General features: G+C 35.5%; 1 protein-coding gene across 4 annotated transcripts in view; it reads left to right on the forward strand.

Moving 5' to 3' along the window:
* Window positions 1-16,987, forward strand: part of phactr4b (phosphatase and actin regulator 4b) — a 63,039-nt gene that overhangs the window by 9,842 nt on the left and 36,210 nt on the right. For 2 of the 4 annotated variants that reach the window (XM_016275636.1, XM_016275637.1), the window contains exons 2-3: window positions 7,344-7,458; window positions 7,980-8,024. In XM_016275636.1, coding sequence (XP_016131122.1) covers window positions 8,012-8,024 — 13 coding nt within the window. In that variant the 5' untranslated portion in view covers window positions 7,344-7,458; window positions 7,980-8,011. Of the gene's footprint in view, window positions 1-7,343; window positions 7,459-7,979; window positions 8,025-13,287; window positions 13,550-16,987 lie in introns of those variants that run through there. The other 2 variants (XM_016275634.1, XM_016275638.1) reach the window with 2 other exon arrangements.

Consider the following 16,987-nt stretch of genomic DNA (forward strand, 5'->3'; position numbering starts at 1 on the left):
AGAATTCTCTTCTCTATAATTCTAACATTATACACTTCCATTCAGTATAATTATTATTATTTTTTTGGGAAAGAAATTAATACTTTTATTTAGCAAGGATGCTTAAAATTGATCAAAAGTGATGATAAAGGCATTTATAATGTTACAAAAGATTTCTATTTTAGATAAATAGTGTTCATATCGATATCGGAATTATATCGTATCGACCGAAATTAAGAAAGATATCGTGATATCAATTTTGGCCATATCGTCCAGCCCTAGTTGGGTATCGTTTGAATTTTATCGATTCCGATTCCTCTTATCGATTTCGATTCCCAGTTTCAATTCCAATGTGATTAAATAATGATATCAAACACAAACATTTATCCTGTGTCTCTTTTTTGCAAACCATTTATTGGAGCTGAATACCATGAACAAAAATCAATAGGCTACATAAAAATTGGACTCTTTAAGAGCTGTTTATGTGCAAAATAGAACTGCATGATTCTGGATACATTGTTTGTTTTGTTTTTTTCTCCCCTCAATGGAAGTTGTGGTTCTCTCATGATTCTGTCTTAGAACATTAGACAGCTAAACAAAATCACATGTAATTTATGAATGAATGATTCAATGTCTCACTCAAGATGTAGCCTACTTGTTTAATTACTGGACGAATCAGCGTTCTTGAACGAATCTCTTGTATGATTCAAAGACAAATACATTTTAACAGCCCCTTTTCGCCACCTACTGACGTAACAATGTAATTGATAAATCTTCATTTGAAGTGTCAAATTACTTTCAAAAGGTTATTTACTCTTATTTTAATCACTACCATACACATCAGAGTTTATATCTGAACTATAAACTTTTATCCCAGTACTTCTGTGATTTGAATGTTTGTAACACAGAAATAATGATACTGTGTGGCTGAAAAGACTGTGAAGCTGTTTCAATCATGACAGACGGCTGCTCTCTTTAGGTCAATGGCAGCGCGAACGTAAATTTAAATGTTCAAATCACACTGGTGTGATCGTTTGCTGCATGGACGAACCAAGTGATCACAACATTGATCGCACACGTCAAAGTTTGAGGAATGAAACAGACGAATCATTGTAATTTAACTGAGTTTTTTTTTCTTCCAATGGAAGTTGTGGTTCTCTCATGATTCTGTCTTAGAACATTAGACAGCTAAACAAAATCACATGTAATTTATGAATGAATGATTCAATGTCTCACTCAAGATGTAGCCTACTTGTTTAATTACTGGACGAATCAGCGTTCTTGAACGAATCTCTTGTATGATTCAAAGACAAATACATTTTAACAGCCCCTTTTCGCCACCTACTGACGTAACAATGTAATTGATAAATCTTCATTTGAAGTGTCAAATTACTTTCAAAAGGTTATTTACTCTTATTTTAATCACTACCATACACATCAGAGTTTATATCTGAACTATAAACTTTTATCCCAGTACTTCTGTGATTTGAATGTTTGTAACACAGAAATAATGATACTGTGTGGCTGAAAAGACTGTGAAGCTGTTTCAATCATGACAGACGGCTGCTCTCTTTAGGTCAATGGCAGCGCGAACGTAAATTTAAATGTTCAAATCACACTGGTGTGATCGTTTGCTGCATGGACGAACCAAGTGATCACAACATTGATCGCACACGTCAAAGTTTGAGGAATGAAACAGACGAATCATTGTAATTTGGATTCAGAATCACGTTGGTGTTTGAATCATGTTTGCGATCTTTAACGATCTATTAAATTAAAGTGCTTTGTCATGTTGGTGGTGACACCTCTCTTGCAACATGTTTATCACAGATATTATACTTAGCTTTTTTGGCTTCTGACCGCAAATGTAGCCAAACTTTGGATTAGCGAGCAAGGTCCTAGCAGATCGCTAGGTCCGGTCCTCACGGATGAAGAAAAAATAGTGTCCCCAATTCATTCTCTTGGCTCTTTTGCACATCCAGCGCACATTCTTAAGCCATTCCCCATCAGCGAGTAGTATCTGCAATAGCATGCAATATGCAATAAGAAATGTTTCAAACAGTATTATGCTACCTCATTAAAATAAATGTCAAATTCAGTGAATGGCTTACATTTATGAGTTATTTCAGAAAGTTTATTTATTTTTATTGGTTGATTATTGGATGTATATCAATTGTGCATGCTAATTTTGCCTTTATTTTTGGATAAGTTTTGCCATTCTCTAACATTCACTTAAAGTTAATCTTTAAAAAACAATTTAATAACACTGTCTCAAATCCATAACGTAATATGCTGTGATGCCTAAATGTACTTGAGATATTTAAAGTGTTTTTTTTTTATAAAGAATTTTTTCTTTTATTATTTATTTACATAGACGTGTATAATTGTAAGTGTAAAAGTGCAAATTTATTTGTCAGTTTGTCATTTATTAACCATAACACGAAAACAATCATCGGTGTATCAGTCACGGTTATAATATTGGTAATATTTTTTTTAAATTCAATTTGGTGTAAAAATGATTACAGTTCTGGCAGCTTGATCAAATAATGATTCAAATGATAAACTGAAAAACATTTTATCTTTAAAAATAGAATTTAATAACACTGGTGTCTAAAATCAATAACCTAATATCTTATGTCTGCATATACTTGACATTTTAAATGTTTTTTTTGTGTTCTATTATTAATTTTAGAGAACATTGTATAGAAACTTTTGGACAATTTATTGTTTTTGCCATAAAGTGGCAGAAGAGGCAGAAAGTGGCAGAAGCCATAAAGTGGTTTCTGCCATGGTTGTCTACCATAACTTCATCGGCCTCCATCGGCTATGAATTTAGTGTTAGTCAGTCACTGTATTTAATCCAATTTTGTGTAAAAATGTTTTCAGTACTGGCAGTTTGATCAAATAAGGACTCATGATAGAAATATCTAAAATTGCTGTTGATTTTATTCTGGTCTTTCTTGACACCGCAATAAAGAGAGTGCTTTGCATTATGGAATACAGTGTCTGAAGTAATGAGATCTGTACATATAGCCTATAGGCAAATATAGTAGATCAGGTACAGTAGATTTCCTTGTGTACAGAAAATTTGCATACTGTGCACAGTATACATACTGCAAAAATATGGGAGTATACTGTTCCAAAGTAGACCACAGGTTTTTTTTGTATTCTTGTGGTATAAAAGTGGTATACCATGGCTTGAGGAGAAAGTCTTGTTCTTGTGGTTATGATGTAGATACCTAGGCTTGGAGACCTAAAACACTGTAACTAGTTTGTTGCAGTGCCTAGATACGACCACATGGAAGGATTGATTATTTGATTTATGCATAGCTTTGGTCAGTATTACTCTGTGGTTTTGATCCCACAGTCACAACATGCTAACCACTTGGTCCAAAACAAGAATGTAAGGCTTCAGAGACCAACCAACAATTAACCCACCAAGAATTCCTGTACAAGCCAAAATAAATCTGCTTTCAAATCCTTATTGGGACATGCTTGAAAAGCACAAAAGAAAACAATAGTTATGAAACTATTAGGTTTACAAAGATCAATTTCGTCATTGTGAAAACGCTGCTTGATTTTCACACATGAATGAATCGGAGTGCATGTTGCACAGTATTAGTATTCCAGCTGCCTGGTCACTGCATTGTCGCAGCAGTATACCATGTTGTTCTCAATGAGATTTGCATAAGGGTCAGCGTGGGCTCCCTGCAGACAAGCTTTTATAGTGTGTCCCACGTCTGCAACAATAATAGCAATACACCTTTCTCTTGAGAGTCTATATTTTGCTATATTTGTCTTGTTTTTCCCATCATAAAAGAACAGTTTGATAAGAGAACGCTAGCTTTATGATCGGACTACCAGCAGGGGTGCGATGTAAGAGCTTGTTTTGCCTTTTAAATCTAACCACAATTGTACATGTAAAACTTCCCCTTTTTTTATAAAGCCTAAATTACCAGAAGAAAAGCATCTCTTTTGCGTGTCCTTTTTAATTTGCACTTGCTTTCTTTACTTTTGTAGTTTGAGTGTAGCGTGTGCTTTAAGTTTGATCATAGTTCTTGAGGAAGACACGAACACAAATGACCACGGTTTTAGGATTATTTTGGTGTCTGAAACCTCAAAAATGTGAGGCTGCTGGGGATAATGATCATAGCTGAAATAGGCTGCTTAACTCTAGCTCTGCCTGCCTTGTGTTTACTGCGTTCCTGCCTGCTTAATGTACAGATGCAAATTCTGTTGACTTCAGCTGACTGTCATGTTTCATAAGAAACATACCAGCATCCAGAATTGAGCCTCCATAAGCTCCGATAACTTTCTTTAAATATTAGCTTTATAACTGCAGCATGGTTGATTTAATAATTGTGTATGTATATAAATATTGCTGTTTACTATTACATATAGATGGGTGTAAGTTTAAAAGAAAATATTAAATATTAGGAATTCACACTATATTGATGACATAAAGGTTATCAGCTGAATTTAGCATGAAAATGAATGAATTAAAATTTTGGTGCATCCCTAATTTTTTTCTTTGTGTTGTTTTAAGTTTTGTGAAAATAATGGAAAAACATGCCTTGATAGTTTTTGCAGTGTTTTAATCCGTATTATGGTTTATTTTGATGTATAAACATCTTTCTTTCCAGCCATTTCAGAGAAGATACATAAATATTGAAGTTTGGCATTATCAGGGAGAAAGAAATGTTAGTACTTAAGGAAGAAAAATGCAATAAATAATTAGAGATACACCAATTGCAATTTTCTTGGCCGATTCTGATTTTTTTTTTAGTGTGATCTGCCGATACCGATTTTTGCCGATTCCAATTTTCTTTCTAAGAACTATAATTGACAGCATATACAAACAAAAATCTACTTTTCTTCAACGCAAAGTTTTATTTTCATAAAAAAACACAAGTAAAAAGTCATTAATAAAATAAGAACAAGTAAAAAAAATTGCAAACAGCAACACAAATAAATGCAATAGAATAAAGAGAGCTATGAAACGAAGTTTTTCAGGTTAAGTAAGTTTTTATTCAGTTAAGAAATACTACAGAAATTAAAGTAATCAAATGTAAAATAACACATCCAGTGTTATTTTACATTTGATTACTTTCATTTCTGTAGTCTTCATTAACTGAATAAAAACTTACTTAACCTGAAAAACTTTGTATTTAATTTTTACAATGAAGACTACAGAAATTAAAGTAATCAAATGTAAAATAACACTGGATGTGTTATTTTACATTTGATTACTTTAATTTCTGTAGTCTTCATTGTAAAAATTAAATACAGATTAATGCTTACCATTAAGGTTATAAAACGTATTCAGTCAAGAGCAGAAAATTATTTTCTTTGTCTTTTGTTCTTTGATTAACATGACAGACAGCAGCATAAATATTGGACTGCGCTCCCTTTAAGAGTTTATCCACGGACCCAATATACTGTTTCACAACATGCATTCTCTTTCTCAACTATTTAACGTTCCAAAACTGACTGTGTGGATACTCGCCAAAACGGGCATTTTGACATTTATGTATTTGAACGTTTTAGCGCAGTTAGCCACTCATTTTGGTATTTGTGGCTCACAAGCTGTTTGAGACTGAGCGCGGATTGTGCGATCCACTAATATAGATCAGTGGTGGTGCGCGCGCGCTTTTGGTATAAGTGCGAAACCTGCGGGAATGACTAAAATGCGCAATACAAGCACTATTTAACCGGAGCTAATGAGACGTGTGTGTGTGTGTGTGTGTGAGAGAAGGGGTCATCTGACCGAAGAGAGCGAGAATGTGCGGCTGGTAACAAAACGGATCGGCTCGAAATCAGAAAGAAGTGAGACTGACCGGCCGATCACCGATCCGGGCCGATCATGAGGAAAATCAGCCAATTCCGATCCCTGGCCATCTCTATAAATAATGTGATAAATTGATCAGAAGTGTCAGTAATGAGTTTTACTAAATATTTGCATTTCAAATAAATGCTGTTTGTTTTTTCTTTTCTTTTTTTTAATTTAAAGAATCCTGATAAAATGTCACAGCTTCCACAAAAATATTATATATTAACATAGCAAATGTTGTTGGAGCCAATAGCCTTGTGGGGGCAGCATGCCGACATATAATGCTATTGTGCTACGGGGGTCTCGAGTTCGAATCCCAGCTCGAGGACCTTTCCCGATCCCGCCCCCCTCTCTATCCTACTTCGCTTCTTGTCACTTTTATACTGTCCTATTCTAATAAATCTAAAAAAAATATGCCAAAAAAAAAAGCAATGCAAATGTTAATAAAATAAATATATTGTGTGCATCAGATATGCATATTAGAATTATTTCGGAAGGATCTTGTGACACTGAAGGCTGGAGTAATGACTGCTAAAACTTATCTTTGCTGTTACAGCAATAAATTGCATTTTAAAAATGCATTTAATTAGAAAACCGCTATATTAAATTAGAATAATATTTCACAATATTACCATTTTTACTATATTTTTCATCATCTAAATGCAGTGGACTCTCCTATGACCACCCTTCCCCGACTGTTTCCTTGATCTGTTTTATTTTAGCTGGCTTTCGATTGGCACTGACTGTATTTTGTGTCAACTTGGTTTTTGTTTTTAAATGAGACGTATTGCACAAATGACATTAGCTGAGCTCAGGTAAACGTTGTGCAGGCTTCTTCTGTTCTTATCTCTCACTGCGACGAAGCAGAAGTCGAAGTGAGGTGAGACTGCTGTCTGTCTGCGTTCGGTTTAATCGATCAATGCCCCTGGAGATACTCATTAGCATTTCTCTCTCTCGTTCTCTCTCTCCTACATTCATCCATCCTCCAGTTCTACTGACAGTCCATTACAGTCTGATGTGCCCTGTCTGTTTTTTGTATCCCTCTGTTAGATATTCGCTCATTTTGTTTGCGTGTGTTATCTGTCCTTTCCATCAACGCCTTTCAGATAATTGCCTGTCTTCTCTTTGCGGTCGTTACTTATGCTCCTCTTCTCGTCGTTTTGCTTTTCTTTTCTCAATCTCGCTGGTGCCATTTTAATTGAACCGCTACGGTTTTTGTCCTATCAGTTGTGCAACCTGGAGGTGTGACACTTGCTTTTAAATATGTTGGATGAAGTTCTTGCCACCTTAATGGTGCGAGACGTGTGACTAATCAGTGTAGGAACCACCAAATCTCAAAGATTACACTTGAAGTGAAATAACAATCATCCTTCAAGCATATGAAGGAGTCTGGGAGTGAAGCTTTCAAGGACGATGAGGGTACCTGAGGATAACACACTTTACTGATCGCTCTCATGAACCTGGATTTGAGAAGATGTTTGCCCTCAGCTGACTTCCAATCAAGCGAGTTTTAAATTTTCTTTCTTTATTACAGGAAACCCCTGAAGATAAGCGAATGCACCCTGTCTGATGCTCTGAACACTTTAATATAGACGAACAGAGGCACCTCGGACGACCACCACCTTACAACGCCAATGACCTTCACCATTGTACGTTTGTCCATTCATTCTGAATAGATTCTGATTTGAAGCTCCCACTGGTGATTCATGAGAGATGTGTGTCCTTTTATGCACTCAAGAAGGCTACACATTATTACATTTTTTTACTTATTTTTTTTAATGAATTTTTTTGATTCTTATTTTTATTTTTTATTTGTTTTTTATTCATTTATTTTATTTAGATTTTTAAAATTGTATTTTATTTTGTTTGTTTGTGTGGTGTGTGTGTTTTAATATAATTTTTTGGTCACTAAACCTTTACTTAAATTAAGTATATTTATTTCGGACATTGAATTCTGCCAGAGGTAAGGGAATTTGAATCACATTCTGCTTAAGGGCACTCCTTACCTGTGGTAAATTGACTGTAATGCTAATGCAGAGCCTCTTGTGGCTTATTGCTTTATTAAATCATTTTAATGCCATGTCATCTGTCTGTAATAATTAGTAGTGAGTGGTGCTGTAAATGAATGGGCTGCTTATGTAATTATCTGTTTGTTTTGCTTTAATTACAGGATCCATTTATCGTTGAGTCTCAGATTCTGTAATGGAAAATCGAGGTGAGTATTTATTTCTATACTTTGTTTTGTTACTAATGATGCTGAATAATTGAGAATAAACATTCCATTTGTAGATGGCGTTGATTAAGCTCTAGAAACCAAGGTGTGTTCTTGATTTAACATGGCACGTCTTGGTGCATTTTAACAGTATTTATTGTCAAAATCACAATTATTACACAATGGGATGCAGCCATTGTAGACAAGCATGTTATTTGTCAGTGGGTGCAGTGTAATGAGGAACAGCTATATTTGATTTAAATGGGATTCTTGCAGAAGTAATTGTTTGAAGCTTCCTGTTGGCCAACAAAACGCCGGTAAAGAGCTCTGTGTCATCCCGTTAGGAAGGTCATGAAGGTAGTTCCTTGAGCAGATCCGTGGAGTTTGATTTCCAGGTCATGTCAGGTTCTGGGTCTAGGCAGAACCAGCGAGCTGATTCTTTTCTCTCATTCTCTCTCTCCTTGGAAAGATGCCCAGTGTAGGTGCTGTAACTGGGACAGAGAGAAGATGCACTCAAGAAGGCTACACATTATTACATTTTTTTACTTATTTTTTTTAATGAATTTTTTTGATTCTTATTTTTATTTTTTATTTGTTTTTTATTCATTTATTTTATTTAGATTTTAAAAAAAGTCTTTTTTTTTTTTTTTCTAGTGTAGATGCATGTGTGTTCTTACTGTGGTACTGAAATTGGAATGGTTGCAAAGATATCAGAGATTTTGGAATGATTTGAGTTGTGAGATGAATAGGTCAGAGTTCCTTTTGTGATTGTGGTCTATCCAACTTGGATGCACAAATTTTATGTAACATGCCAGAACCATGTAGCACAAAGCTATTTTTGCTCTGCCCTCTTCCTTTGCTTGCCTTATTGCTTTTGTGTTTGTTTCGTGGAGTTGTATCATTGCAGTATTTCCCTCTTGCTCTTTCTGTATCTGTTGCCCCAACTTCAGCATTATTATTGCATGGTTTGGGGATTTCATAGCTCATGCACCACAGAGAAAAAAGGATTGTTTGTTCTTGGTTTTCTGTTCATTGAATCCTCAAACATTAATTTTTTTTGTTCAAATAGTTTAAAAGATGTGTTCAGCCAAAGATTTACAGCTTATTACAGTATAAGCCTATTTTATTCTAATGCCCTGTTTTGCATAATTTTCCCATTTAGAAACTAGGGTTCCATTAACTACTTCTGCTGTCAGCTAATCGCGGATCACTTGAATTTGCACTTCTTTTACACTACCATTCAAATGTTTGAGGTCAGTAAGATTTTTGAAAGAAGTCTCTTATGCTCACCAAGTCTGCTTTTTTTCTTTTCTTTTTTTTTATCAAAAATGCTGTAAAAACAGTAATATTGAGATGTTATTACAATTTAAAATAACTTGTCTATTTTAATATTTTAAATTGTATTTATTCTTGAGATGGCAAAGCTTAATTTTCAGCAGCTGTTGGTCCTGTTGTCAGTGTCACACGATTCTTTAGAAATCATTCTAATGTGCTGATTTGCTGTTCAAGAAACTTGTTATTAATGTTGAAAAAAGATGTGTTTTTTTGCGGAAACTCTGATATATATTTTTCAGGATTCTTTTTTCAGGAATAGAATGTTTAAAAGAACTGCATTTATTTAAAATAGAAATCTGTTGTAACATTATAAATGGCTTTACCATCACTTTTGATCTATTTAATGCATCCTTGCTAAATAATAGTAGTAATTTCGTAGATTTTTTTTCGTAAAAAAAATCACTGACCATAAACATTTGAATGTTTGAATTTGGGGGGTTTGTAGTAAACTAACGACACATTTTAAATGGATAGTTCTCCAAAAAAATTTCATAATTTACCATCATTAACCATCCTTTATTTACCCTTGTTAACCATTATTTATTTAGCCTCAAGACAGAATAGGTCTAAGAAAACTGAGGTCCAAACAACATTGCGCCCATTGAGGGTGAGTAAATGATGACAGAATTGTAATTTTTGGGTGAACCATCGTGAACCACACTACACTATAAAAAAATTGCCAGTGTGCTGCTGATTTTATTCAGTGGACAGTTGAAGTTTTACATTTTTCATCTTGGAGACTAATTCTTAGTCTGTGAATTATTAAACAAGGCTGGCATGAGAACAAAGAAATATTGTTCTAATGAATTTTGAGATGCTGATAAGGGTTTTCCAAAACATGTGTAATAAATGTAAAATCATCAGTCATGTAATTGAGAGAGCCTGAATTACTTTCCTTCAACTGTGGGTGAAGTCACCTTGAATATACACCCGCAACAAATTATTGCTGTTCATTTGTGCACTAATGAATGTGCAGTAATGTACGCTTGATCTCTTGACTTGGACGTCTATTTAAGATGTGACAGGAAATTAGATCAAATATGGTCAAGTAACGGTGTGTCATCTTCATCTGGCTGCTTTTAAACACAAGAACACATCCTGTGTGAACGCCTCCTTATGATCACACATGGTCATGGATGGTGACCAAAGATCTGGAGCATTGTTGATCATAGGAAGGATCTGGTCCATGACTGATGTTTCCCGTATAAAGAAAGCTTTTATATACACATCAGTGTAACTCAGGGGTTTGGTACAGAATCACTTTGTTATACGCTGTGGAATGAGAAGTTGTGTCAGGCTGTAGGAAATGGGATTAGGAGTGTGATCTGCTGTAGTCAAGTTACACAGCTACACACTTCCACATTCCCGTCCTCTGCTAATGTACTCTGCTGGATAAAATTGCATTTTGCATTCTTGGAATTCCTGTGGATGAAGATTTGCTAAAGTGCAGAGGGCTGGATCCCAGATCCGCTGATCACTGAGTGAATACTAATAGATTTTATTTTATTTTATTTTATTTTTTTAAGTAAAACAGATGCTTTGTTTAGGGCAAATACCTATATTCGGCAGGGCTGCTCGATTATGTCAAAAAACATAATCACGATTATTTTGGTCAATATTGTAATCATGATCATTTAAAACGATTATTAGTGGGCCATATGACCAAAACTTTATATGAAAGATTTATTTAAAGATAGTGATGTATATATCAAATACATATTTTCTGTAAATAAGGCTGCTATGACATCTACATTATAGAGACCAGCGAAATGTAACAATTCTCAATACCACAGCAGAATACCAGAGTAACTAATATTAGTAAAAAAAAAAAGAAATGTCATCAAAATAATTAAACTGTAATAAAAAAGCAAAGGAATACAATGCCAGTAATAAAAAAGCAAAAGAATACAATAGAATAAAAACTATACAAATGAAACCAACTGTGCTTTTAAGTTTTTTTTTAATGCAAGTCTAAAGTATTCAGTTAACGGCCTACTAGAGAAATTGAATAACCTAATGTAAAATAAAACCGCATAGTCTTCACTGTAAGAATTAAACTTCCTTTGTTTCTTATTAAAGCTACAAACATCCTGCAGTCAAGAGCAGTGAGTGATTTTGAATGTGTCATTTGTTGTTTGATTAATATTAAGCACAGACTCTGCAGCAGGAATATAGCCCGCTGTCACGTTAAGGGCCGCACTGATTCAATTTACTGTTACACAAGTATTTTCATTCTTAACTCTTTACATTAATTTATTACATAACCGACGAGGGTTTACGTGAATAATCACTAAGCGCTGCATTTTGACACATTTTTGTGTGTATTTGACTGTTTAGGCGCTAAAAGATGATTTTACATGTCCGTGTTGTGTTCTGTCTCTGAGCACATCCACAGTAATCTTCCCGAGGAAGAGCAAGTTCTTTCACGCTTTTAAAAACATAAATCAATCTAATCAACTTAAATAAATCAAGCACGTCCCGTTTTTGCGAAAGTCTCTTTACATGATTTTACTGATTATGGAGGAACGAAAGAGCACCGCTGAGAAGGGGGTGGAATGGGTAAAAGGATATTTGACCCAAAAAATAAATTGTCATTGTTTTACTCACCCTCATGTCATTCCAAACCTGTCTGACTTTAATTATTTTGTGAAACACAAAAAGAGAAATGTTGAAGACTTGCTCCTTGAGGCTAGAGCTTCTAAGCTTCACAAAGGACACAAAAGTATCATAATAGTTGTCCATATAACTTGTACACCAAATTCTTAAGTTTATACTTGCTTTCAAAAATGTTAGGCTCCGTAAGATTTTGTCAAATAAATAGTATACAATCAATGCAGTAAAGACTTTTAGAATGTTACAAAAATTCCATTTGAAAAGCTTTGTATTCTTGAAAGAATTCTGGAAAAGAAAAATAACAATTTCCACAAAAATATTAAGCAGCACAGATGTTTTCAACATCAATAATAATAATAATAAAAGTGTTTCTTGAACACCAACTTAGCATATTAGAATGATTTCTGAAGGGTCCTGGAACACTGAAAACTGGACTAATGATTGCAAAAAATTTAAATTTTAATATCTATTAAAATAGAACAGTTATTTTAAATTGTAATATTTCACAATATTACTATTTTTACTGTATTTTTTACATTCATTCTTCATTACCCTAAACTTTTGAACAGTAGTATATCATATTTTACTAATAATCTTCTCTTCTAGTGGGCTGTGAATGTTATAATCAGACCATTGAGTTGAGAACCGGAGAACCGCCAACACATTTTTTTGCCTCAAATTTCAGTTCACTTTTATTATATTAAAAATAGTGTCCAGGATATTCCCCATCAGTGTTGCACAAAAATTCAGGTTGATATAACGGTGAGTAAATAATCATAGAATTTAATTTATTTTAGGTTAAACACTATCAGCTATATTTGTGCATCTTATGTTATATCTATTTCTCAAACCTCAAAGAACGCATTAAATTTGAAGGTCGTCAATATGTTCTTATTAATGTCAGGGAAATTTCACATCTCATTTAAAATGTTCATGATGACCTGTTTTTAGATGTTTTTTGATGATCAGTTCCTCTTGCTTTTGTGTTCTCCATAACCACAAAGTCAAATGTCCTCCCAGCCGATACCATTTCTCCCTCCGCTGGCAGAACTTCCCTTTAATCCCTTGCTCTTTTTTTCTTTGCTTTTCATTATCAAACGCAAGCCCACACACACACGCTCAGTTTGCACTTTGACCTCTGCTTTAAGGAATGATAGGAATCCGTCTGCGTCTATGCTGATCTGCTTTGCAAGCTTGTTTATAAAGTGGAGGGGAGAGAAGTGCTATGGAGGGAGGGTCCCATGTGAGAGAGGGAGAGGGGGTGGAGAGAGTTGCAGGAGGAGGAGTGGAGGAAAAAAGAAGGGCTGTTGGCATGAGATCCACTCAAAGAAGAGGGAAAGAGGAGTTTGGGAACATTGGCTTGGAAGGTGGAAGGAAGCATGAGATCGACAGTAGGTGACAGGAAAGGGGTTCTTTGAAACCGAAAGGAAAAGCGTAAGGTTTGGGGGAAACTGGATTGCCGCTGCTGTCCACTGGGGTGCACCTGGGCAGGAGCTGCAAAGGGAGGCCCTTTGGGGTCTGGAGCATGGGACAGACGTTCCCTCTAGAGACTGCACCTCAAAACTCCTGCGCACACTTAGGTGAGTCAAGAAAAAGGCCTATGGACGTAGCATTTTAAGGCATCGTATGCACACTTCAGGCATGAAGGTAGTTCCTAAAAATAGGCAAATTAATCAAGCTGCTGCATTGCATATAGGCTGTCCATCTTGGACAATGCAATCCCAAAATGCACTGCGAAAAGCTCAGTAAAAAACAAACAAAGAGCACACTGCATAATGACCTTCCAGTACAATGTGTTCTTTGAGGTTTGCGAAGTAGATCTAAGATAAAAGAGGTAAAATCATGACAGAAAGGAAACCTTAATTTGTGAACATATTTTTTTGTAGGAATTTTTATGAATTCACTGATCCAGTTCACAAAACTGTTGATTTTGTACTGATTCATAGTCAAAGTCACTAACCGAGTAGTCTGATCGCAATGGTTAGGGAAGATTATTAGTAAAAAATGATATACAGGCTCAGTATGACTTTGTTTTTCTAAGAAGTCTTTTATGCTCATTAACTCAACAACATGCTAATGGCAATCACTATGCAAAGTTTTGAGGTTCCAAGGCAGTCAAGAAACTCTCTTAGAAAGCAGATGCCAATGTAGGCAGCAAGCAGTGAGGCGGCTTGCTAGGTTTTAGAAGCGTTAATCTCAGCAAGCATTACCTCAGCTTGACTTCAACACAGCAGGAACTGGTTATGACTCAGCAGTGGGTCTCAACTGTGAGTGCAAGGAAACCAGACATGGAGACGAGCGGGAGAGCGGTGGGGGTCTTTGAGTATCTGTGCAGAAATTCTTAAGCATTCTGTCTTTTTTGGTCCTCATTACTGAACTCACATGATTTCACATTGCGTGTGAAGTTACAGGAACTGTACCTTTTTGTCAGCTGTGATTATTAACTGAGCTGACTGGTGGTTATTCTTTGTTCTTCCCTTTGTAGCAGATCATTATTGTTAATTTTTAATATAATTTTTGCTTTTGGAATGGTTACTGTACTTTAATTCAGGAGGCAAAGTCAGCACTTTGAAACCCAAACTGTTTGTCCATGTTTTTGGTAACTAGCTTCTTTTTTTTTCGATTAAAGTGCTGTTGAGCTAGTCTCAAAATGCCATGTATCTTGCTTTACACCGGGTCTTCAGCTGTCAACATTCCTCTGTTTGTGGAGAAAAGGCTGAAGTCTGAATCCTGATGATCTTTGTACGGTTTCCCCCAGTGCAGGGTGTGAAACGCCACCGATAGTGATGACAAACAAGGAGACAAAGCGCAGCTGACATTCAGTTACTGCACAGAGGAAGCTATCAAACAGCACGGCAAGGTTTCATGTCACAATACAGGCTTCTTTGTTCTCTCAGTAGACTCTGCTCACTGTTGCCTCTGCCTCTGTATTTGTCTGCAGTGGTTTCTCCTTGCGGCAAAATGTCAATTCGCTGGAAGCATCTGAAACTTTGTCCAATTGGAGCCTCAGAAAAAAACGGTTCTAAATTGTGATGTCGCAATTTTGTCCAACAACCATATAGCATAATTTGAATTAATGTTTAAATTACAATTTTAGATTGTTATTTTTATTATGTACTATTTTAAATGAATTTATTAAGTAATTAATAATAATGACACGTTTTATATATATATATATATATATATATATATATATATATATACACACATATATATACACACACACATATATGTATAAACACACACACACACACACATATATATATATACACACACACACGCACATTATATATATATATATGTATACACTATATATATATATATATATATATAATATTAGGGTTGTGACGGTGAGGAAATTTTCCCATTGGTTAATTGACATGTGAGAACACTGATAATATCGGTATCACAGTGGGGGCAGGGGCGTTTCCTCTTTTCCTCGCTTTCCTTCGCTTTTAAACAGCTTGTAAAAGCAGCGTGCGCATTTTACTTTCACTTTCGAATTAGCTGCAATTCAGCATCAATTGCTTGAATGCAACAACAAAATACAACGTCAAACTCACTTTAGCCTATATATAAAACATAGAACTTTTATTAACAAAACGAATAAAAATACACCATGCTATAGTGCAGGCTATGTCTAATATAAAATAACAAATAACTTGCATAAAGTTTAAATAGGTAGCCTATACAAAACTGGAAATAAGTAAACGTATAATATATAACCAAATAAATAAGAAACTTAGAAAGTTTATTCAAAACGAATAAGAAAGCTTGGTGGCACGGCATACACCTTGATGTCAAATAAAATAAATAAATGACACAAAGTTTAAATACAGTAAAAATCAGCAAACACTGGAACCAATTAAATAAGAAACGAATGTTTAAAAAAAAAAAACTTCCAATATCACCTTAGATAAACGGCAAAAGTCAACAGGCTTTTCAAAATCCAAAATACTGCCAAACAGGCGCTTTTGCATTTCGTTTCGAAGCTAAATCATCCGCGATCGTCTTGTCTGTCTCACCCCACTCTTCTTGTCAGTCAGCTCGACTCACTCTCCTCACTGGATAAATGAAATCTGTTCTGTGATGTGACTGTCGTTCGGCATGCTGCATTGAGCAGACGCGTTCAGTTTTTAATTGTAGTGTCTGTTCTTTTACTGAACTAAATTTATTTTTATTACTATAAAAAAATCTAAATGACGGTGGGGGTCGGTGCCGCAGTGGGCAAGTGACGTAACCGGTGTTCTGGCTTAACAACGGTATCACCGTCAGCACTGTCTATCGCGGCAAGCCTATTATATATATATATATATATTCACTCTTTGTTATAGTGCAGCCATTTGCTAAAATCATTTAAGTTAATTTTTTTTCCTCATTAATGTACACACAGCACCCCATATTGACAGAAAAACACAGAATTGTTGACATTTTTGCAGATTTATTAAAAAAGAAAAACTGAAATATCACATGGTCCTAAGTATTCAGACCCTTTACTCAGTATTTAGTAGAAGCACCCTTTTGATCTAATACAGCCATGAGTCTTTTTGGGAAAGATGCAACAAGTTTTTCACACCTGGATTTGGGGATCCTCTGCCATTCCTCCTTGCAGATCCTCTCCAGTTCTGTCAGGTTGGATGGTAAACGTTGGGGGACAGCCATTTTTAGGTCTCTCCAGAGATGCACAATTGGGTTTAAGTCAGGGCTCTGGCTGGGCCATTCAAGAACAGTCACAGAGTTGTTCTGAAGCCACTCCTTCGTTATTTTAGCTATGTGCTTAGGGTCATTGTCTTGTTGGAAGATAAACCTTCGGCCCAGTCTGAGGTCCGGAGCACTCTGGAGAAGGTTTTCGTCCAGGATATCCCTGTACTTGGCCGCATTCATCTTTCCCTCGATTGCAACCAGTCGTCCTGTCCCTGCAGCTGAAAAACACCCCCACAGCATGATGCTGCCACCACCATGCTTCATGGAGAGGTGTTCTCTTCACGGATGAAACCCGGTTTTCACTGTACTGGGCA

Source organism: Sinocyclocheilus grahami, unplaced genomic scaffold (genome assembly GCF_001515645.1).
Source record: "Sinocyclocheilus grahami isolate Dianchi unplaced genomic scaffold, SAMN03320097.WGS_v1.1 scaffold96.1, whole genome shotgun sequence".
NCBI classification, from domain to species: domain Eukaryota; kingdom Metazoa; phylum Chordata; class Actinopteri; order Cypriniformes; family Cyprinidae; genus Sinocyclocheilus; species Sinocyclocheilus grahami.